This window comes from Stylophora pistillata, chromosome 2 (genome assembly GCF_964205215.1).
Source record: "Stylophora pistillata chromosome 2, jaStyPist1.2, whole genome shotgun sequence".
NCBI lineage: Eukaryota > Metazoa > Cnidaria > Anthozoa > Scleractinia > Pocilloporidae > Stylophora > Stylophora pistillata.
The window spans coordinates 41,217,157-41,239,877 of record NC_142520.1 but is presented as its reverse complement, the minus strand read 5'-3'; the positions used below and the strand labels follow the sequence as shown (position 1 = coordinate 41,239,877).

The 22,721-nt window shown below is 39.4% G+C and overlaps 2 protein-coding genes and 1 long non-coding RNA gene across 5 annotated transcripts in view; 2 read left to right on the top strand and 1 right to left on the bottom strand.

Annotated features, from left to right (window-relative positions):
• The window catches only part of LOC148739537 (fibrinogen-like protein A), an 11,084-nt gene extending 4,965 nt beyond the window's left edge, over positions 1-6,119 (top strand). Inside the window, exons 4-6 of one of the 2 annotated variants that reach the window (XM_088747335.1) lie at positions 155-277; positions 3,463-3,843; positions 4,041-6,119. In XM_088747335.1, coding sequence (XP_088603461.1) covers positions 155-277; positions 3,463-3,843; positions 4,041-4,282 — 746 coding nt within the window. In that variant the 3' untranslated portion in view covers positions 4,283-6,119. The remainder of the gene's footprint in view (positions 1-154; positions 278-3,462; positions 3,844-4,040) is intronic. The other variant, XM_088747334.1, reaches the window with a different exon arrangement.
• Positions 6,120-9,956: 3,837 nt separating this feature from the next.
• Positions 9,957-20,861, top strand: LOC148739536 (microfibril-associated glycoprotein 4-like). 2 transcript variants are annotated; one of them, XM_088747329.1, is made up of 5 exons: positions 9,957-10,126; positions 16,622-16,926; positions 17,336-17,450; positions 19,268-19,645; positions 19,935-20,861. In XM_088747329.1, the coding sequence occupies exons 2-5, from the start codon at positions 16,678-16,680 to the stop codon at positions 20,207-20,209; spliced, it is 1,017 nt and encodes a 338-aa protein (XP_088603455.1). In that variant the 5' UTR covers positions 9,957-10,126; positions 16,622-16,677; the 3' UTR covers positions 20,210-20,861. The 2 variants fall into 2 exon arrangements, with proteins under 2 accessions (XP_088603455.1, XP_088603454.1); XM_088747328.1 differs by lacking the exon at positions 9,957-10,126 and adding an exon at positions 10,497-10,651.
• Positions 20,607-22,403, bottom strand: LOC148739535 (uncharacterized). The gene is made up of 2 exons (XR_015996168.1): positions 22,162-22,403; positions 20,607-21,301 (listed from the first exon to the last, which is right to left on the bottom strand). It is a non-coding gene; the product is annotated as an uncharacterized LOC148739535 (long non-coding RNA).
• Positions 22,404-22,721: the final 318 nt, after the last annotated feature.

The window sequence follows — 22,721 nt, the reverse complement described above, 5'->3', positions numbered from 1 at the left end:
TTCTCCTTTAGCAAAGATGGTGCTTTAAATGTAATTTCCCAAATTCGGTAACTCTTACCAGTTTCCAACCACCATTTTCAAGCTATTTTTAATTTTCTTCAGTTGAGTTTTCTCCCGTATCAGATTGTTTTTTTCTTCTCTTTTTTTCTTTAAGATGTTGATGAGTGCAGTGCTTCCATTCGGGCTTGTGATGTCAACGCCAATTGTCGGAACACTTACGGCTCCTATCGGTGCTCATGCAAAACTGGATTTACTGGGGATGGAAAGAAATGCACAGGTAAACTTTCGTCCAAACGCTGATTCGAACCGATTTAAACTCGGTCGCGCGTGTTTTAACCCTTGCACGTACATGCAAACTCATATCAAAACCGTGGTCAGTTAAAGAAAGGTGGTTGGAACCATTCTCCCTTCCTTGCATTTTTTGGTAAATTGCAATTTTTGAATTTTTGAATTTGACCTAATTAGATAGCCTGTTAGGTCGTCTACATGTTGACGTTTATAGAATGAGATGCATATGCAAATGTTGCTGCTGGGAGCAATGCTATTCACGTGAAAGTAATTTGTCTTTTTCCTTTAGCAAAGATAGTGCTTTACATGTAATTTCTCAAATTTGGTAACTCTTGCCAGCTACCAATCATCATTTTGTGTTTTGCTGATTTACAAGCTATTTATAATTTTCGTCAGGTGAAGTTTTCTGCCGTATTAGATTTTTTTTTTCTTTTTTTTTTCTTTAAGATGTTGACGAGTGCAGTGCTTCCATTCGGGCTTGTGATGTCAACGCCAATTGTCGGAACACTTACGGCTCCTATCGGTGTTCATGTAAAACTGGATTTATTGGAGATGGAAAGAAATGCGCAGGTAAACTTTCGAACCGACTTAAACTCGGTCACGTGTTTATTAACTCTCGGACGTACATGCAAACTCATATCAAAACCGTGGTTAAAGAAGGTTGATTGGAACCATTCCCCCCCCCCCCTTGCATTTTCGTTACATTGCAACTTTTTAAATGTTTTCTTTACCTAATTGGATAGCCTGTTAGGTCGCCTACATGTTCACGTTGATAGAATGGGATGCAAATGCTACTGTTGGGGGTCTGTGACGTCATCCAGCTGGTAGACTTTTCAATTTTTACACTTTTTCCAGCAAACATTTTTCGCTTGTCAAAAGATCAGTAGCTATTGAACTCGACAGGAAACAGACTAGACTCAGAAAAATAAATAGTAGGTTTACTGTACTTCCCTTTTCAACTTTCGTAGTTCGATGCATTTAACAAAAATGCAAGGGAGGGGGAATGGTTCCAACCACCCATCTTTAACTGACCACGGTTTTGATATGAGTTTGCATGTACGTCCGAGGGTTAAAAAACGCGCGACCGGGTTTAAATCGGTTCGAATCAGCGTTTGGACGAAAGTTTACCTGCGCATTTCTTTCCATCTCCAATAAATCCAGTTTTATATGAGCACCGATAGGAGCCGTAAGTGTTCCGACAATTGGCGTTGACATCACAAGCCCGAATGGAAGCACTGCACTCATCAATAGGGACCTTAAGCAACCACGACGGCGACGGCAACGAGGACGTGGAAAAACAAGAGATCTAATTGGCAGAACAATAGCCCAGCACGTGCATTTTGAAACTTTGTACATTTCTTAGCCGTCCTATGCAAAACAACAACGTGAAATCGCCAAAATTTGTGTCGTCTGCGAACCGAAACCGCGACGGCAAATTATTTCAATTTCCATTTGGAACTCAACGCTGCTTTTATACGTCATGCTGAAGTTGAGCTGTGGCGTCGTATGAGACAGTAAGCTCCTGCAGCCATTTTTAAAATTCTAACTAAGAGTAGAAATTCATTTTTTAATGAAGTCTTCCTTGGCGTTGCCGTCCTGACTGCTTAAGGTCCCTAATATCTAAGGACAAAAAAGAAGAAAAAAAAAACAGTCTAATAAGGCAGAAAACTTCACCTGAAGAAAACTATAAATAGCTTGTAAATCAGCAAAGCAGAAAATGATGATTGGTGGCTGGTAAGAGTTACCAAATTTGAGAAATTACATGTAAAGCACTATCTTTGCTAAATTACTTTCACGTGAATAGCATTGTTTCCAGCAGCAACATTTGCATATGCATCCCATTCCACGTCAACATTTAGACGACCTAACAGGCTATCTAATTAGGTAAAAAAAAAAAAAGCCCATCTTGCCCGCTCGGGATTGCCCGGTCGGGATTGCCCGCATCGATCCCGCGCATGAGGAAATCATTATTAGAAATACATTCCTAATTTTTAAACAATTCCGGCTATGGAAACGCAAAAGGCGGCAGAAGATAGTCAAAACAATGAAAACAGTAATGACACTCGTGAGTTTATTGTGCTACAAACACAGTTGGCTTTATTTTCTCGGCTCTAGAAGTAAAATCGTCATTCTTTATTCTTACTAAAGCGAAATCTTTTTCAATGTAATAAATCCTTTATTAACCAAGCTTATTCGTTCAAGATGGCTGGATATTAGCCTCGTGTTTTTTTTCCGCATTTTTATAGACCTCGACTTCATCTCGGACCATAAAAATGCAAAAAAGAACTCGGCCGATATCTAGCCACCTTGACCGAACAAGCTTGGTTAATGACACAGATATCTATCAGCTAGCCGATTCCACGGGCATTTGACTGTCCTTCGGGCCCGGGGATATGAAAATTGAACCTTGCCTGGGTAGGGTTAATTTTGGGGTCTGAATTAGTTGTTGCTTCAGCAGGTGTTAAAGAGAGTTGTTTCATATTTGGTATATCATATATTTGGTATTTCATATTTATTTTCCGCATGGCTAATTTACAAGCTATTAATATCTTTCTGTCATATCAAGTTTACTTCCCTATCAACTTGTGTTTTTGACCACGAATATTGACCAGTGTAGTATAGTACTGCTGTAATAGCCGAGTAGAGCACGAATCGTTAACTCTTCACTAGATATCAATCTTTGTTTACTACAGATTTGTGTCCCGAATAACGATCTCAGACAAACTTGCGCAGGGAGCTCGACCCACTCCCCCACTCGTTTTTGAAATGGGGAGTAGTAATTCTCCTTACTGAGTGGTATACCGTTTCTTATGATGCTAGGGAAGAAAATCAGGAATTGGATCGACAATAAATCCCTAGTTGATATATTTTTCTTTATACTTGTCTACTCGGCATTGTAATGATGTTGTGAGGGGAAATTCTGTCTTAAGAACGAGTCTCCTGTAAGAATCAAACATCTTGGGAAATGAAAGTTTTCAACCCCTCTTCAAATTTTGCATGCAGTTAGGCACTCAGGTGGGATGCATGAAAATACCATTTTTAAAGGTTGCAACACTCTTTTTGCCATAGTAACAACGACTGCATATATTCGTCCTTTAGCTTCATTTTGAGATTAATTGCAAGAAGGTTTATTAATTTTTTTCTGCCCATTTCACCCTGTTGTTCCTTCTACAGATTTAAAAAATTGTGGCGATGTGTTTAATTCAGGAAAAAAGAGCAGTGGTATCTTCTCCATCAACCCTGATGGTTCAGGGGCCTTTAATGTTTTCTGCGACCAAGCAACAGACGGTGGGGGGTGGACAGTGTTTCAGAAGAGACTGGATGGCTCTGTTGATTTTTATCTTAACTGGGCTAGCTACAAAACTGGCTTTGGTGGCTTGAATGGTGAGTTTTGGCTTGGACTGGACAAAATACATCGCCTTACTAACAGCGGTAGTTACAAGCTTCGCGTTGATTTGGAAGACATGTCGGGAAATACAGCCTATGCCGAGTACAATACTTTTACGGTTGGCAGCGAGGCAACTAAGTACCAACTGAACGTCGGAAGTTACTCGGGTGAGTTTTGCAATGATTTTTGCATAGTACCTTTCTTTTAATTACGAACATGTGACTGTTTGGAGAATTTATCTTAAAACCAGGCCACAGATATATAAAAGTCCAGCAGCATGATGTCCAATGCCTTCCTTCTAAAACAGTCAGTACTGTAAAATAATTACAAAAAAAAGACAGGAATAGTTTTCTTTATTTTTTAGGCAACGCAAGTGACTCTTTGGCTTATCATAATGGTTGTCAATTTATCACAAAGGATGTGTCCTCTTCCAGTTGTGCTGTGACTTATAAAGGGGCCTGGTGGTGTAAAAGCTGTTATTATAGCAACCTTAATGGTGTTTATCATCACGGAGTAAACACCAGTACTGATAGCATTCGGTGGCATGGATTCCTGAGTCACTCAGCTAAAAGAGCTGAAATGAAGATGAGACCGATCAACTTCTAAAGGTTGAAGCCTTTTGCCAAACAAATTCCTAAAGTCGATAACCCGAAACATTTCAGAAATTAGTCTCTTTTAAAGACTCGAGGAGTGGCGGAAAGGGGAGGGGGAGTGGGTGGGGAAGCTGAAGCAGAAATGGAAGTATTAAGTAGAGTGTTTTTCTCCTCTTCCTTCATCCTCTTTCCCCGTAAACACATCACGTGGGACCCTGTAGTAAGCTATTAAAACACACGCATTAATTTTTCTGCGATTCTATTGGCTACTCCTCGACACGTGGCGGAAAATCACTGAACTGCTATTAAGCGATAACCCTCGTCTACGTTGATACTTTCCACCGATTACTTCCGTCGAAAAGAAACAAAGGCAGTGGAAGAAAGCCAGCTCAAGAGTTTTATTTTTCCATCTGTACCCTTTACCTGGAAGAGAAACGAACTCGTTTTGTAGAGTCCAGTGATTGGATGGTGACATAGAAAATACAGTTCTCAAATACTGCTCTGGAAGGACGCTTAAAAATGTTAACAAACCCCTTCTGATCATGAATTATGGTACGTCGGCTGATAACGTCCTTGGCCGAATGGTTGTCCTCGAAATTTCATATTTGCCCTCCAAGTTCACTGCTCGGCTACATATTAATTCTCCGGACAATAACCTAGCCGCGAACTTTATCAGTCGGCACATCAGCCGCCCGAAGAGGTTTATCTTTTAAGTAACGTAAACATGTATTACACGACCAATCACGATTTGAAAATTTCTTGATGTTGTGTGCTTAAAACATGACTTTGTACGATTCCTAGCTTAGCATGATGTAGAAATCTCGATACATCATTATAGCAAGAATTTCCATGCATCCTTTTGCAACGTAAACTGCTTTTCAGTTAGTTACTGAAAACTTACTTTCCTTTCAAAATATATTTTTCCTTCATTTGGGAAAGAGTAAAATTGCATAGTTACCACTGCTATCTACTGAGTTCAGATTGGGAAATCTATTAAGAAAAATAACGTCTCTTTTTGGATAAAAAACAACAACAACAACAACAACTACAACCAACAAGTTAGTTTGTTCTTAAATGATCCTTCTCCAGTTTGAGAAAAGCACAGCAATCTGCCTGTAAGCTTTTTTTCAGTCCTTTTTAAACTTATCTTGCTTGTTTCCAGTTTATTCCAGGAAATGTCCCATTAGACCAAAATTTCCATCTGATTGGAAGATTTTTTTTCAGAGTGGTATCAATCCAGCAGTTTAATGTAAATAATCACGTGTGTACTTGATTGTGAATTTGAGTTTACTGCGGTTTCATGAAATGTATCAGAGCGATCCTCGCAGTAATATTGATTACTGCGAGGACCGCTTTCACACATTTCATGAAACCGCAATACACATATTTGATTTTCGTATATTCAAATTCATTGATTTATCACTTCGACGGGTTTAATAGTGCCAGCCTTAACATAGACATTCCTTGCTGTTGCTGTTAGCGCAGTTGATAAAGCACTGCACTGGTATCGCTGAGATCATAGGTTCAAATCCAGTACGAGCCTGAACTTTTTTCAGGCCTTATTTCTACTCACGGTTTTAGAAGTAGGGTTTATTACTGCGAGAATCGGTTTCATACCTTACTTGATTGTGTCATAAAATATTTAGCTAGTTTAAAATAAGTTAGTTAGTCAGTTCAGTATGATTTAGTTATTCGTTTATGTTTAGAATGTAGTTACAATCTGTATAAATTTAAATTCCCAAGTTATTTACTACATAACCGTACAAAGGTTTGTTCGCTATGTCGTGAAAGTCAGGGCCCTTGTATTCCTTTCTTTTGGAGATCTAAATAAATTTTCCGTTCAAATGTAAGTTGCCGTCTTCCGGAGGACTGACTAGTCTGGTTTTGCAAATTCCAAATTTCTGTTGATTTCAACTTTTTTTACCGCTTTATTTGGTGTATCACTGCACCGTTCCATCCGCGATCGCCACATATTTTGTTTTGCTACATGATACGCTAGTCAGTTTTAGACAAAAGATTCCGTTTCATCCCATTTGATTGTTCCCTCAAGAATACGTGGCATCTCGGGGATGTCACGCAGTGTATAAGGGACGGTTTGTGAGATATCATGGGTTTCGGGCAAGCGGTTTTTCTGGTTTTTTCCCCTTCTTCCTTCCGCGCGCTTTGTCACTCGTACCAAATCTCTACCCACCCAATATGGGGACCGAATATGAATATTCGCCGCACTGAATCTCGCACTTTAAAACACAAACTACCGCCTTCAAGCGAGCTAAAGGCTGTCAGAATAACTACTGTGTACTGAATTAGTTAATTTTCTCTGCCATCCCTTGGAGAAGATTTTTCAAGTGTAATTCTAGATCCTTGTGATTTTTCCTTTTCATTCTTTCCAGATATATGCAAACTATCATTGATGCGCTGTGAAACGCATGCGCATCCAATTGGGTCTCTCTTACGTTTTACCTCAGTGGAATAACTGTAATATTCACCGCCAATAAACGATGCAAATGCTATACAAGCACTATGGAAACACTCATAGTAATTTTCTCATAACTCAATCATATCGCCCATATCCAGTGGAGCCATGAGGAGATCTCGAACTTAATCAAAGGACTTCCTATGGTTTATTCGATGTGTAGACATTTAAACTTAAACAAGATTAACTGATATGAATAATAAGAATGAGAAATATTGTTATGTAAAGCAACTTTGAAAATAGGTATGGAAAATTTTATTTTAAAAATCAATATGAAGACGTTGGGAATTAATGACTACATTATTTTTTCTGAACAAAAAAGAATTGAAGATGAACTTCGGTAATGAACAACAGCTGTCGATCAGGCCTGAAGGCTCTTCGAGGTTCCACTTTTCATGAATATCACGTGTTTGTTTTAATAATCAAAAAAAGTGTTTGCTCATTACTTCGGTAATGAACAACAGCTGTCGATCAGGCCTGAAGGCTCTTCGAGGTTCCACTTTTCATGTATATCACGTGTTTGTTTTAATAATCGGTAATGTCGGTAATGAACAACAGCTGTCGATCAGGCCTGAAGGCTCTTCGAGGTTCCACTTTTCATGATTATCACGTGTTTGTTTTAATAATCAAAAAAGTGTTTGCGGTTGTGAAATTATAAGTTTCGTCTTATGTCTTCCAAAAGATTCATTCATCAACGATTTGCTGATGAAAAGTTTGTCGGTTGCAAACTAGGGAGAAATAAGACTCAAGGCGTAGAAGATTTGCATGGAAAAACTTGAGCAATGTTTAATAAGTTGAAAGATACATCATTTGTCAAAAAGTACATTAAATTATAAGATCTCAAAAAGTAGCCTATTCTTTCGAAAATTGTCTTCATAGAGACTTGAGGCTCCCATATCTATTGTTTTTGGGCAACCTGACGGATCAGCTGACAAGCACTAGCAAAATTAAAAGAGATTGTTGCGCTGAGGGCCAAGTAATAAGACAAAAAAATTCAATAAGTAGGTTTTAAACGCAGATAAGTGGAGATGTTTATCATCATCACCTAGTTTTATAAAACAACCTTCCACGTAGAGTTTCGTAATTCAATAATTGTCAATACACAACAAAGCGAAAGAAATATCTAAAGGGGGTTTTAAAGGCCTTTTTAAAACGTTTCATTTTAAATAAGTTGAATTTTTGTGGTAGATATTGCTTTCTAAACCAGTTTTTTGAAGAAACGATGTGAAAAATTCCGCTTTAAAAATGTCATACGCAATCGTTGGGTTGGGGCATTCGACAATTCACTTTGTATATATCGGTTAGGCAATGTATGCTACTCTCTCTAAAGGCGATCCTCTCGACTTCTCGTCGAGAGAAAGCTTTCCCTTTTTTTCTTTCCTCATGATAATTGTTTAAGACAATATTTAGCTTTCATAGTTTGGCTGTTCTCCAATCCTCCTTTTTTTGTGTCGCCACAAACTACAACTGATTTCAGGCCAGATCGCCCGTGTGGACAGCGATCGAAAGTGTCGAGCGCGCTCACGAAATGTTTTTTTGCTACAAATTAAAATATGCACTTAGTCATTTCACAAACAAAATATGGAAACTTCACTTGGAATCAGTGGAGAACCTTCTCTTCGACTTTAATTAGCATATCAAAAACTCACTAAATTGGAAGAAAGAATGCTTAAACTGCAGGTGCAAGCACAGGGAGCACACACAAGTGGCGTGTCGGGTCGTTTGTTCGAAACATAAAAAAGATTTATGGGAGAATATTGAAGAGTCGTAATATCGTAAACTTTTATCAAGGAATGTCAATGTTAAGGCTCAAAATAAATGTAAACCTACCTCACTTGCTGTGTATTGTCGTTTCTGTGGCTCTAAATGGCGAATTTGAGCGATTTGATGAGTTTTGCGTTGACTGTTACTTCACGTTATTAAGAGACAAGGGTGGAAAGCTCATTTTCGACCGCTCCAGCGCGAAGCCGATTTTCACCTTGAAATTAGAATCGCCCGGCTTCCAAATCAAACACCAGATAAACTTAAAGGTTGACGCTTCTTCTCGTATGATTCAAACGAAGATCCATTCAAAATCCAAGCGCTAACTGCCGAAAAAGTTTCGAGAAATGAAGCTTTCCAAGCGATCGGCATCCGCGGTACAGATTTCGTGTGCTAGGGAGCAACCGTCACGCTGTTTGCTCCACACTGATTGGATGATGGTAAACAATGCCTGTTTCAAATGACTCATGTGAGAGGGGAGTCAGGGGCATATTCGCGCCGGCGATTCATCTACTGACTAGTCTGGTGGGAGGTTTATGGCTCGTGACGTAAAGGTAAACAGAAATTATGCGTTCTATCGTTGCATTTCTATATCGTTTAGTCTCGGAGAAAGTTAATTTACCTTGCGATGTTTTGTAACCTTCAACCCGTAGATCGAAGTTGACAAATAAGCAAATGAAAGCACTCGATATCGTGGAAAGAGATCACAATCTCCTTCTAACGCGACAAGCTGGAACTGGGAAGTCATTTTTGGTGCGAGCCATGTACGATCGCTTGAAGGATCAGGGGAAAAAAGTCGAAATATTTTCTGCGAGTGGCATTGCAGGAAATTTTTATTCAGACATGATACGCACTTCCACAGTTCACGCCTATTACGGTTTATAGACCACCGATCTACCCTTCAAACTAGTCATCGTAAGAGCTGTATCCAACAAGTTGGTCGAAAAAAGAATAAAAAGAGATGACACTAATTTGGGACGAAGTGAGCATGTCGAGCCGAAGAGTACTCGAGCTGGCGAATGGAATACATGTGGTCTTCGCACCTTCGTGTGAGTCTTCTTCTTTGTTCGGTGGTAAGCAAGTAGTGTTGGTCGAAGACTTTCCTCAGCTACGGCCCGTGGCTAATTTTTTTGATCATGGAAGACTTCTTTTCCGTCATGAGCCTTAAACCTCACACCACAGACTAGTCAGTAGATGAATCGCCGGCGCGAATATGCCCCTGACTCCCCTCTCACATGAATCATTTGAAACAGGGCATTGTTTACCATCATCCAATCAGCGTGACGGTTGCTCCCTGGTACGCGAAATCTGTACCGCGGATGCCGATCGCTTGGAGAGCTACATTTCTCGGAACTTTTTTGGCGGTTAGCGCTTGGATTTTGAATGGATCTTCGATTGAATGACACGAGAAGAAGCGTCGCTTTTAGTTTATCTAGTGTTCGATTTGGAAGCCGGGTGATTCTAATTTCTGGGTGAAAATCGGCTTCGCGCTGGAGCGGTCGAAAATGAGCTTTTCACCCTTGTCTCCTTCTTATAACGTAAAGTAACAGTCAACGCAAAACCCACCAAGTCGCTCAAATTTGCCATTTAGAACCACAGAAACGGCAATACGCAGCAAGTGAAGTAGGTTTACATTTATTTTGAGCCTTAACATCAGTAGACATTCCTTGATAAAAGTTTACGATATTACGACTCTTTAACATTCTCCCATACATTTCTTTATATTTCGCACAAACGACCAGACACGCCACTTGTGTAGGCCCCCTGTGCTGCAAGTCGGGCGAAAAAAATTCTCAGCGAGAGCGACACTTAACAGGAAATTTGGTCAGAATACCACAGAGATATTAATTTGAATATTTAAGCTTTTTTATGCGCTTGCATTTTCACAGAGTTTAACTGATAATTTCGTTTCTCTGTGACGGGTGGTTAAACATCCATATATCAAGGCCACATGTGATTGGCTAACACGTTTCTAGAGAGTGCAGCCCAGTCAACAAACTGCTGTTAAGCTCCTCGGTTTGCTCAATAGCTCCAAAACATCGAAAGGATTTCTGTTCAGCTGGTTTATTGCGGACATGGGAGTTTTTCTCCTCTTGTTCCTTATCTCTGTGGTTCTCCCCCTCGGACAATTACAGTCCTGCCCAGGTGGTATGTTTTTAAGCTTGTATTTTTTGAGAAGAAACCTTTCTTATTCTGCTCCTAATTGTTCAGCTAAGCAACATATCGAAAGAAAAAAAAATAAGGAAACGCACATTTTCGAGAACTGAAATTCTCCTATGTAGAGGCCTAACTGACAAAATGGCTACTGAAACTCATCGTCCATTTTAAAATGCTGTTATCTGTTGCTCATTCAAAATTATTCTTGATTCCTTTTCACAATATGTGACGCAAAGTTTTTATGACCAAACAACATCCGCAATTACTTAATTGGTCATGTTTCTTACAGCTTATAACCTCGAATTCTTTTCAGACACTCATATAAACATCCACTAAAGTTTTATCAAGATCATTTAAAATTGATAAATACATTTTCGCAAATTCCCTTATTTTGGCGCTTGCACGACCTGAAGGAAGAGCCTAAAGTTAGCCTTGCACTCAGGGAAATAAAAATTGATGCATCCACTGGCTAGTTTGAAAGGCAATTTTTTTATATATATATTCCGAAAAATTGCCTTCCTTCTATTTACATTCTCCTGTGGAATAAGAATCTCTCTTTGGGTGCATAATTATTCACTGGTGTCATAGTTAGTTGACATAATTTGTTTTTTATCACGATCACGAAACCCGCGTGTCTCCACTAAAACGGGACCGAAGCTCTGCTTCACGTTGCGCTAGTTTGCTAACGGGATTAACGGGAGATAGAAATAATAACTGCTAATGTGGGCCACAATCTTTTTATGTATTGGTTTACAGTAACTTTGCCAAAAAGTTGCACAGTACAAATAGAATAATACCGAACGATTTTTAGTCGCAGCGTGAGTTCAGTTTGCAGCTGCTACTGAAAATGGAGTTTGGAGTATTAAAACTTTTCAGGAGTTATCTTAGTGTACTCATGAATATCGTCACCTTACCAGACCCAAATGTATGTTGAATATATCAGAGTCAGAAGTATGACAAATTTTAATTCGGGGAAAGAAACAAATGTTTTTTTCGTCATTTCACGAGCGAGGAAAATGGAATAACTAGTGAGTTTCCACAAGTAATCAAACCTTAAGACGTTCCTATTCCATCTTTTTTTCTTGGTCTTCACCTACGTGACCTTAGTTCTTGAAAAGCGTCGTTAATCGCCATAGTGGAACCCCCTTAAAAAGTAAACAGAGACGTGTAGAGAGAGAGATGTGTGAGTTGTAGTGCGATTGTTCTCTGTATAATACCTGACTGTGGAGTAAAATCTGGAAACAAGGAAGGTATTAGTCTATTCCGCATACCTATCGTTGTTGATAAGAACGGTGAAAGTTACAAACAGCTAACAGAAGATCGCCGAAACGCGTGGATTTCACAGAAAAGCCGAGACGACACGAAATCGAACGGCTTGAAAAGTGAGAGAGTGTGTGGTAGACACTTTATTTCTGGGAAGCCTGCCTTACTCTAGGACAGATACAACGTCGACTGGAAGCCTACACTTAACATGGGAAAAAAGGATTACTCAAAAGAGCCCGATTAGCAGGCAGCGGCGGCGAGAGCAATCAGGGCAAAAGATCGCGACCAAGCGAGGCAATCGCTTCTTGAACAATAACAACGCGATCATGAGGCGGCACGCGAGCGAGCAGCTAAGCGCCGTAAACTTAACGAAAGCGACCAGCAGGTCTCGAAGATTGATTTCCCTGCATCATCAGGGGAAGAGAGATTGGAAAGCGAGAGTATGACTTCGGAAACTCCCGATTTCCAGGTGCAAGAGCCGCCGGAAAAAGAGGGGTGTCACGAAAACTAAGACCCCGAAAACTAAGACTCCCCGTCTTTTCATAGATTTTTACTTTTCCAGTGGGTCTTAGTTTTCGTAATTACGAAAGCTCATTACGAAAACTAAGACATAAATAGAATAGGTTGAAATGTAAAAAGCGAATAATAGACAGCAATTAACACCCCGTCTTTTCAATGATTCATCACTTCTCCGGTGGGTCTTAGTTTTCGTCATTACGAAACCTCATTAAACTTAAAACTTAAAATGGCGTTAAACTTAACTTAACATAATCAACCACTACCCACAAATAGCATAGCTAGTCTCGGCGGGCAGTGTGTGGACGCTAAAACATCTTACACAGATTTCGGTTCAACAAAAGATTCAATAAATATACAAGAAACAGAAATTAAATATCAAATCATTAATATTTACGAAGACTAAGACCCAATCTCATTTTTCTTATATATCAATTTTTTTAAGGTGAGCGGGAGAGTTTATACATCATCTTCATTTGTTGCTTTTCCGGTTGGATCGAAGAATCTGGTTGCTTTAAGATTAAGTGGAATTTTCTATAGCCTTTCCTTGCGTTTGAAAGTATTTTCTCGCGCGACGGGCGATTCTTAAATTTCCTCCTAGACACTTAGGTATTTTTAGAATTGTTTTGCAATTGTTTTGAATCGTTCTACAAGTCAAGATGCAAAAATAATGGAACTTCAGGGAATTTTTTAAATGGAACAGTTCAGACTTAATCAGGGTTTGCCCACTTTATAAGTAGTGTCGTTACTTGTAAAATTAACGGAAAACGTTTTTTATCACATTTCAGGTGGGATCTTCGTTTTCGTAATTACGAAAGCTGATTACGAAAACTAAGACCCCATCTTATTTTTCTTGTTTGTCAATTCGCTATTAGATAAGATGCAATGTGTTCTATTTCTCACGGCCGAATCTTCCGTGGCATGGTACTATGTATAGGAAAATGATGTGTACGTGTAGTCTCAAACGCGACATGTTTATCTACATCTGTACCGCCACCGACCGCGGTTCTAGTTTTCCTTGGGCACTAATGACTACAGTGTATATGGGTTGGCCATCAATCTGTTGCTGGTGAAGATAGGTAGGCAGGGAGTTAGGGCGAGCGTTTTCTTTTTTCCCACGAGATCTAGTTAAAAATTGTTGAGTGAAAGCTTCACACGAAATGTCGGGAAGTAGTGAAAAATCCGCTGCAAGCAAGTTTAAGCCGGGATTTTTTGTCCTAGACAGGGTTCTAAAATAGCAGTTGTTTCAGACCCTCAGCGACACACCTACACCCAAATAGTGGTCAAGTACCCCCGCCCCCACCCACCCTGGAGGATTTTAAAGACCTTTTACAACAATTCCCTGAGTTCCAAAAGATTTTCTTGCCCACTATCATAAAATAACTCGGTCGAAGGATCGGAGGATTAAAGAGTGATGGGAACATAAAAAAAGCGGGAGAAAAGTAAAGATAACAGAAAAGAGAACATGCAACGAAAAATTTGGCGATTTATAAACTCGCGCTCACCTTCAGAAACGTAAAAAAAAAATAAGAGAAAATAACACTGTTTTTTATTACTAGCTCATCTCCAATAAAATTGGTAAACAAGAAAAATAAGATGGGGTCTTAGTTTTCGTAATTAGCTTTCGTAATTACGAAAACTAAGACCCCAACTTAAATGTGATAAAAAGGTACTGTTACACGTTACAATTTTTCGTACAACTCGTCTCCAAAAAAATATTGTTGGAAGTTGCATGAACGACTTTTACGTGTAACACCACTTCATGGAACAGAATTTTTTTAAGCTGCACGAAGGGTTGAATTGTTTTCTACTTTCTACAAAACTGTTTTTCAAGTTGCACAACAAAAATGCGTGTAGCATGGCTCTTGCAACTTGTTTCGCCGCACTCTTTAGTCGACATAGGCGTCACTTTCAACTTATGCAATTTTTGTCGCGAGACAAGTTGCATGGTATTTGTAATGTGTAACATGGTACGTGCAACTTGCAACAAATTTTGTTCTAAGACGAGCAAAGTTGCAGGAAAAATTGTTACGCATAACAGTAGCTTAACGACAGTATAAAGTGTGCAAACCCTGATTAATTCTGAACTGTACCATTTGAAAAATTACCCCAAGTTTCATTATTTTTGCATCTTATTGAACGACCCAAAACAATTGCTGTGTATTATTCAATTAACTTTTCATACGCTTTTTACATTTCAACCAAGTTGTTATATCATTGGAAATATGGAATTAATAAATATTTGCCAATGTAATTACATCAACATTGTAGAAATTATCCAGTGATGATTTCCATAGTAAATGAATGGCATATCAATTGCTAATATTTTCTTTATTCATCCCCTTTTCCAAAAAATATTTCATCTTAGGAAACTACTTTTTTCCCTGTGAACTTACTGCATTTGGTTTGTAAAGTCATTGTTGGCGGAAAAAAAAAAGTGAAAATGTTTCAAATAGTTCACATGTTTTAAAAAAGAAAGGAAGGCGGTATTATTTTCGTTTATTACACGACTCGGGAAGTCAGAGGACCAATAACTAAAATCAACCAATCAAAATGCTCTATTGCCGGTCAACATTCTCTCAGTGTTGGACCGGGCACTGTCCCGAATGGTCCCGAATGATACCGCACTTGTGTCCCTTTGAACTTCAGTCGTGTAATAAATCTCTTATTAACCAAGCTTGCTCGGGACCGTACTGGAAGAATATATGCCCTCGGTCTTTTTTGTACGGACCTCGCTGCGCCCGGTCCGTACTGTCAAGACCTCGGGCCGATATTCTCCCAGTATGGCCCTCGCGCTTGGTTAATAAGATAGATGTATAATCCAGGCTCAAAACATGACAAGGGGTCCAGCCCAATGAGGTATCAACCCCTCAGTCATTGTTTTTGTAAAGGCATTCTGATGACTTTGTTTTGATATTGTTGCTGCAAACATTGCAGCCTTTTATGGCCTTTGATGCATTGACAAAACATATATCTCAGAATAATTGATCATCCCAATGTTTGTGAAAAATTACAATTTGTTCAATATTTCAAGTTCCAATCATGTTTAGAGATTCAAATGCCATTTCTTGCATTTATGCCTACAAGAGTAAATCCCTATGAATGAATGTTTGTGCTTGTTCATATGCATATAAATGAAAAAATCAAAGAATTATTATCAAATTTTAATTGGCAGTTTTATTGTACTGTACCCTTATAAAATACAGCTGATGAATAAACCTAACTGAAAAGTTACCATTAAGAAGTGGTTTGGTTATCATTTTTAGGGATTGCAAATACTTAATTGTCCATTATTCAAACTTCACATTACTTCAGTTCTGAAATGTTAACCCCAACAAGTTGACTGGCTGTGACAATATCTAAATATCAGCATTTGTGACATACAGCTATTTCAGAAAAGGTTATCAGTTGGTGATCGAGTGCTCAACTGAGAGGGATTATGAAAAACAGTATATTATTATTTTACAGTAACATTGAGACAGTCTTTTCTGAAATGCCTGCATTTAGCTCTGATCAGACAAAGTATCTGATGCACACTAGACGCCATTTACTTTCTGACTGACAGAAGGCAAAAACAACAGAGGGATATGCTATGTTGCTTTGCCACTAGTGTGCATCAGATTTTTACAAAGAAAATTAATAATAATAAATAATAATATCCATAACTGCTGCTTAGTGTAGTAACTAGTTTCCAAAACTAGGTAGCTAACCAAGTCTGTAGCCTCGACAAATGGCAAGCATTCGGGATCGAACTGATCGCTGGGGATACTAACGGGGCCGACTCCAACTTGTGAGATTTTTTGTAAATAATTATCTCCTCTTAACGTGCGTTTCTAAACCTTTTGCGTACTCCGGAAGCACTGGTATGTCTTTAGAAAGACTATCCAAGTCCTCATGGCAGTTTTCCTGTGAAATATTCATGATCAAATCGAAAAGTACTGCAAGACTCGTGTGAACGAGCTAGCGTCAAATTACGGCGCTGCCGAGGGGCTCCATAATGGCGGACACCCAATTATGGATACCGCGTGACGTCATGTGAAAAACGGATGAATCAGAATCCTTGGTCTATGCTATTGGCGATTTCAACTGTTTTTAAGTAGTGACTAATTATGTTTTAGATAAAAGTGTTAGCGTTACCGGTAATAGGTGTTAAAACACCTTTATTTCCCTCCTCATTTCTAGGAGCAAAAGTCATCGATGCACGCGATAAAGTCCTGAGCCGCGGCACTGATAGAGGAATGGCATATGCGAGGTTTAAGCCTCACAAGTTTTCCTATCTCAACCTTACCAGCATCGGTTCAGATTTTGTTCTGAAAGGCAGCGAGTGTGGGCTCGCCTGTGTCAACATTCCGTCATGTTTCTCTTTTAACTTGGGCGCGTTTCACGATGTAATTGGTAAAGTGATCTGTGAATTGCTTACGTCGGATATTTACAACAACTCAGAGAAAATTGTCTTCAGTCAGAGTCACCATCACTATAGTATAGCGGTGAGTGGAAAATCGTAATACTCTCACAAGTTAAAATTTATCAAAGAATTGGTTTTCTTTTTTTTTATTTGTCGCAAATTGGCATCGTAAACGTTGGGGACTGGTCATTATTGTCGCCGGAGGAGGAGTGGGAAAGAGGGGTTCGAAGGATTTTGTTGTGCCACGATAACTGCTTTCCACCCCCCCGGTTAGGGGTTCAGTAATAATTCTTAAGATCCCCTCCCCACCCCTCATCGGCAGTTAATTTTCCATAGACCTTCCTTTAATCTCTGTCAGCAACGACTTACTCCTCATCCACTCCCCCTGAAAACCATGTGATCCTTCTCAAAATCTTTCCCTTCTCTCAGGCGATAAATACTGATTGGCTCCTTAGAGATAACTAACTGTTGTGTTTCCTCTCTCTGTTTAGTCTCCATGCATAAGTTGGCCTTGTCAGAACAAAGGGACATGCGTTGCAGAGTACGAGGAGAACAGTTACTTGTGCGTTTGCGCAGAAGGATTCACAGGGAAACATTGTGAATTGGGTAAGAAAGCTATAGCGCTGCATGAGCTTAGCAAGAGTGCATTAATCATTCATTTATTACACTGATGGAATGTTGCTAGGAATGTTTTTCACGTGTCTTATTGATTTAGCAAATATTGGCGCTTTGAAATGCCAACTCTCACCAAATAATTTATCTCAACCACCATTTTCCGCTTGGCTAATTTCAAGCTATTGATATTTTTCTGTCATACCAAGTTTCCTTCCCTATCAACTTGTGTTTTTGACCACCAATATTGACCAGTGTAGTATAGCACTGCTGTAATAGCCGAGTAGAGCACGAATCGTTAACTCTTCGCTCCCTAGATATCAATAGTAATTCTCCTTACTGAGTGTTATACATTTCTTATGATGCTAGGGAAAAGAATCAGGAATTGGATCGACAATAAATCCCTAATTGATATATCTTTCTTTATAGTTGTCTACTTGGCATTGTAGTGATGTTGTGAGGGGAAATTCTGTCTTGATCCCCCATGGGAAATGAAGGGCTAAAGCGTAACCTTGCATGACAATACTTTTAATTAGTATAATTTCAGAGCTGAGCAAAGAGTTTCCAGCAATCTGATTGGTCGAGCGGTTCCTTATATGACGCTATATAAACCGCTCTACGCGATTTATATAAAATGTTAAAAAAAAAGTTAATAAATGTTACTAAAATGTTATGATTTTAGAAATTTCCCTGTTGTTCAGCTCTGAAACTACACTAAAACAATTATTCGCCTCAGGTTCGGTGAATATTGTCGAATAATCCCCTCGACTTCGTCTCGGGGATTATTCGACGATATTTACCTCGCCTTCGGCGAATAATTGTTAAATAAAAGAGTTGAGTTTCCCTTGAAAATTAAAGAATTAAAACATTGAAACGGGACAAAATTTTGCCTTGAGTGGGATATTGGGTGGAAATGACTGTGCACCCATGCATCGCTTTCGCGTTCACTCACCCACGCACTCTCTTCTCAGCTTGTTATAGTGGGGCTCCCACGCGCGCGAAGCGCGCGTGCGGCAGAGCCCCATACCCATGGAATATGGTCAACCTCTTTTCGTTTGGTTGTCACGTGACTGTCACCGAGCGTACGTACGTACGTGCCTTCAGATTGCACTGGTAGGGTAGGGGAGACTATCAAAACGAAGGGAGGGGTGTCTCAGGCGAGTCTTGGCAAATGCACATCTTTTATGTTATCATTAATATTACGAACTTGGGAGGTCCGCTTTTAGGCTTGGCTAAATCTATATTAGCAGTTCTTCACTCTCCCAACCCCCCCCCCCCCCCGCACTGGTCAATACATAGGCATTCTCTGCATCTATCAAGTTCGTTGGTCCAGTTAATTCAAATAAATAACGATATTGGATGCGACTAGTTCTCGGATGGAGGTATGCACCTTATTAGAACATATTACAGCAGTACGATATATCACCAAAATTTTTCAATTAATTAACGCTTGCGTCTTTTTTTGCGCCATTTGTACAGAGATATTGACGAGTGTAGTTCTTCAAATGAATGTGATGTCAATGCCGATTGTTCTAATAGCTACGGCTCCTATGGTTGTTCCCTCAAGTCTGGATTTTTTGGCCATGGAAAATCTTGCCAACTTAAGCAAAAGTACTGAATTTCGATTAATGTAGTCACCGTTCAACACCCTCCATTGCCTTATGTCAGTAAATCCATAAATAGCACCACAATACATACATACCAGAAGCAAAGATTATGGCCCCTTCAAGAAACTCAGTCATGCAATACAATGATAGACATACTTTGTCGTAAAGCGAAAAAATATAAAAGTTGATTGTTTCCTCTTACAGGGGGTAACTGCGCGGAACTTTACAACACTGGAGAGAGACGCAATGGAGTCTATCCAATCGACCCTGATGGTTCAGGTGAATTTCCTGTTTATTGTGACCATACAACCTCTGGCGGGGGTTGGACTGTGTTCCAGAAGAGACTGGACGGCTCTGTTGACTTCAATCGCACCTGGTACCATTACAAACATGGCTTTGGATACACAACAAGCGAGTTTTGGCTCGGACTGGGCAAAATACACCGCCTGACTAGTAGCGGGGTCTATGAACTTCGTATTGATTTGGAGGATTTTGCTGGGAATACTGTTTATGCTGGGTACTCTACGTTCAAAGTTGAGAGCGAAGGATCTAATTACACGTTAAGAATCGGAAATTACTCAGGTAAATTTGCTCTCAGGGACCGTACATGGTAAATAAAAGAAAATAATGTTTAAATACCCCAATTAACAGGGGGGGAGGCCAATTAGCTACTTATAAAGAGTTGAATTAGGAGTAACCGAGAATAAATTCAGCGAGTAAATTCAGCGAGTAGCATCTTAACTTTTTGGCCACACTGCCTCCTCTTGAGTTCCTATCAGTTCAAGGAATGTTTGATAAAGTCTTTTTTAACAAGTGCTAACTGTATGATCACCATCTTTCGATGACAATAATTTTGAATGGATCATTTCAGGAACTGCCGGAGATTCGTTTTCTTATCATGATGGTTATCAATTTACAACCAATGACCGAGACAATGATTTACAAGGGAATGTCAACTGTGGTGAGGTTTGTAAAGGAGGCTGGTGGTACAATTCGTGTTGGAAGAGCAATCTAAATGGTCACTATCAGCGAGGAAACTACCAAGCGCAAAACGGTTGGTACAATGGCGTTGGCTGGGCCCACTGGAAAGGACACAATTACTCACTTGAGAGAACTGAAATGAAGATACGGCCAGTAAGCTTTTAGTTCTCCGTTGTGGCCCCCATGTTTTTAGAGTACTTTTCATCGTGATGATGTTTTGGAGAAAATCCCCGATGATTCACAATGATTTTGCTTGTGTGACAATGAAATTTACCAGATTCCCCCTCCCTCCCCCCCCCCTCCCTTAAGGCTCGGTAGTATAATCCTTCTCATCAAAAGTCAATGTTCTATAGTTTCCCCCTTTATAATCTGTTAGCTAAGACTGACTCTCCCTCCATTCCCCTAAAAAACGACCATGTAATGCCTCCAAAAACCCTGAGCCTCCTCGCCCTCCCCTCCGCCAGGTGATAAATTATGATTGGTCCCTCAGAATAAACCAAAAGAGGATCGCGGATCTTCTCTTGAATAAATGGAGCATAAATTGCAAATTTTTTAAGATTAATGGACACCTTAAGAAGAGTCTTAGTATTTAAGTATTAGATTAACGTTCAGGACCATGATATGGAACGATAAACGTTTTCATTTTCTTGTCGCTTTTTAGCACACCTTATTAAGCTTTGCTTGACCCTCAGTTTGTTGATATAGATACGCATACTGGTGTCATAGCATGTTTTGTGTACAATTATGTTACGTATTAGCATTAGAGCTGTCTTTATAAATTAAAATAGTAGAAATAAATCCGTGAAAGTTATGTCTATCCGGTGAGATGTCAATGTACTGTAAATAATGGGCTCTCAAGCGAACAAAGTTTGAGGAATGTTTGTGAATGACCTTGTCGTTTTCCTTGGCGCTTGCAGAATTAACCGTTGAATGAAGAAACTAACTGACAACCCCGCAAATTGTCTTGCTTCGCGCGCAAAATCCGCCTTTTTTCATGGGTTACAACACATTTGAGGTCATCATCTTGATCAATTCTTGCACGACTGACTTCGAAAGCACCTGCTTCTTGTAAAGCGGAACCCACAGTGGCTAATTCCAGGTTTCCAGTTTGCCACACCGCAAATATCTCCTTGGGGATCGTTTAGAGGGAGAAACAGTGCCAGGCAGCTAGACGGAGAGAGACCGCTAAGGGTGTGTTTTCCATTACTCGTAATGGTCATACAGGGCCTTCCACACTGCACCGAATGCAAACAAAGCCTGAAGATAAGAAATGGCAATGAGTTAACGGTTAAGGAAGAAAGGCATATTTAACTTTTATTGAACTTATGGGCTGCGTTTCGTCATCTAATTAAACTGATTTTACCACTGGCCATCGGTAAATTTTCCTTTTTCGTCAGAAATTGAGACTTCGAGAGACCGCTCATTTGAACAAATATTGAGAGCAGAACCGTGCAAGAATCAAACAAAATCGCAAATCTTCGGCAAAGCTGAAAAAATAATCAAATTCACTCGTCATTTGCATATAGATAGCCGTTAGTAAGTATATGAATGCCCTGCATTTTTTTCCTTGAATTATCTGTTAATTCCTGAGAAAAACGATGGAAGCCGTTTTCAACTTAGTCACAATTTGGCGATCCCAAACACGTGCAAACAGGGGGGGAATTAGTCATGCTTCACTTGACTCGCTTGTCAAAACTGCTACGCCAGAAAAAGCCGTCATAGTTCCAATTTGTTGTATAACTTGCCATGGTCTAAACACCACGATTTCATAAGCATGAGATTTATCTGAGTATTCAAGAGTAGCAAATAAGTTGTGGCTCTCCAGTGCTTCGTAAAACGGTAGGCAAAAAAATAACGATAATTTTGAGCCTGAGCCTTTGTTTAGAATTTCGTAAGATTAAGACAGAAAATACCCGAGTTAACGATCTTTCAAAATATGTAAAGTTTACTTTGGGGAAATGAATGAGGGATTTTTAAGAATTTGTTGAAAATCGTCAACTAAACACCTTAAATCACGCCATGTTGTGTATGCGTGACCATGAACAAAAACAATATCGTTTTTGTTTTAGAAATCTTGGCAACTCAAAAAGCGTAAAGAACAATGCAAATATACTGACCCCAACTTGGATACGATATTCTCGAATTTTCAAAGTGCTTCATTTCACCGTTTGGTTAATTTCATTCGTGAGGTTTATCATGAACAGAGAAACACGCCGCTGCAGCTACGATCAAAACCGGCTTAGTTTCAACGAATTCTCCGTAGCTCACTTTTCACATTTGTACTCTTTATACTGTTAATATAAATCTTTCTGAAAATTATGAAGGAAGCCATAAAAGAGCTGACAATAAAGCCAACTCGTTCAAGCACGTGTTCCCATGCAGTTTATCGTGAACCGTTTTGAGATTTTATGCAAATTACGTCTTGCTTGCAAAACAACACAAAATTTGCATATCAGGCTAAGCAAGAGTTCGTGACAGTAATTGGTACATAGGGTGGACAAAAGAGGTTCTTTTTGCCATCTGTCTCTTTTCTTTTGTTTTTGACAATTGTTGTTCCGAAGTTTTCAATCAAATCAGTTCAAAACAGGGAAGAGGTCTCGATGATTTTCAATTGACTGAACTACCCTACGTTATTTGCATAGCACGACAATATGATATGATAAATTTGCAAACAAGA

Excerpts from the sequence above, each read along its gene's own strand:
- LOC148739536 (XM_088747328.1), top strand. The coding sequence starts at position 10,579 with ATGGGAGTTTTTCTCCTCTTGTTCCTTATCTCTGTGGTTCTCCCCCTC. Across the intron at positions 10,652-16,621 it reads ATTACAGTCCTGCCCAGGTG|GAGCAAAAGTCATCGATGCA; the intron begins GTATGTTTTTAA and ends CCTCATTTCTAG. Across the intron at positions 19,646-19,934 it reads AAGAATCGGAAATTACTCAG|GAACTGCCGGAGATTCGTTT; the intron begins GTAAATTTGCTC and ends GGATCATTTCAG.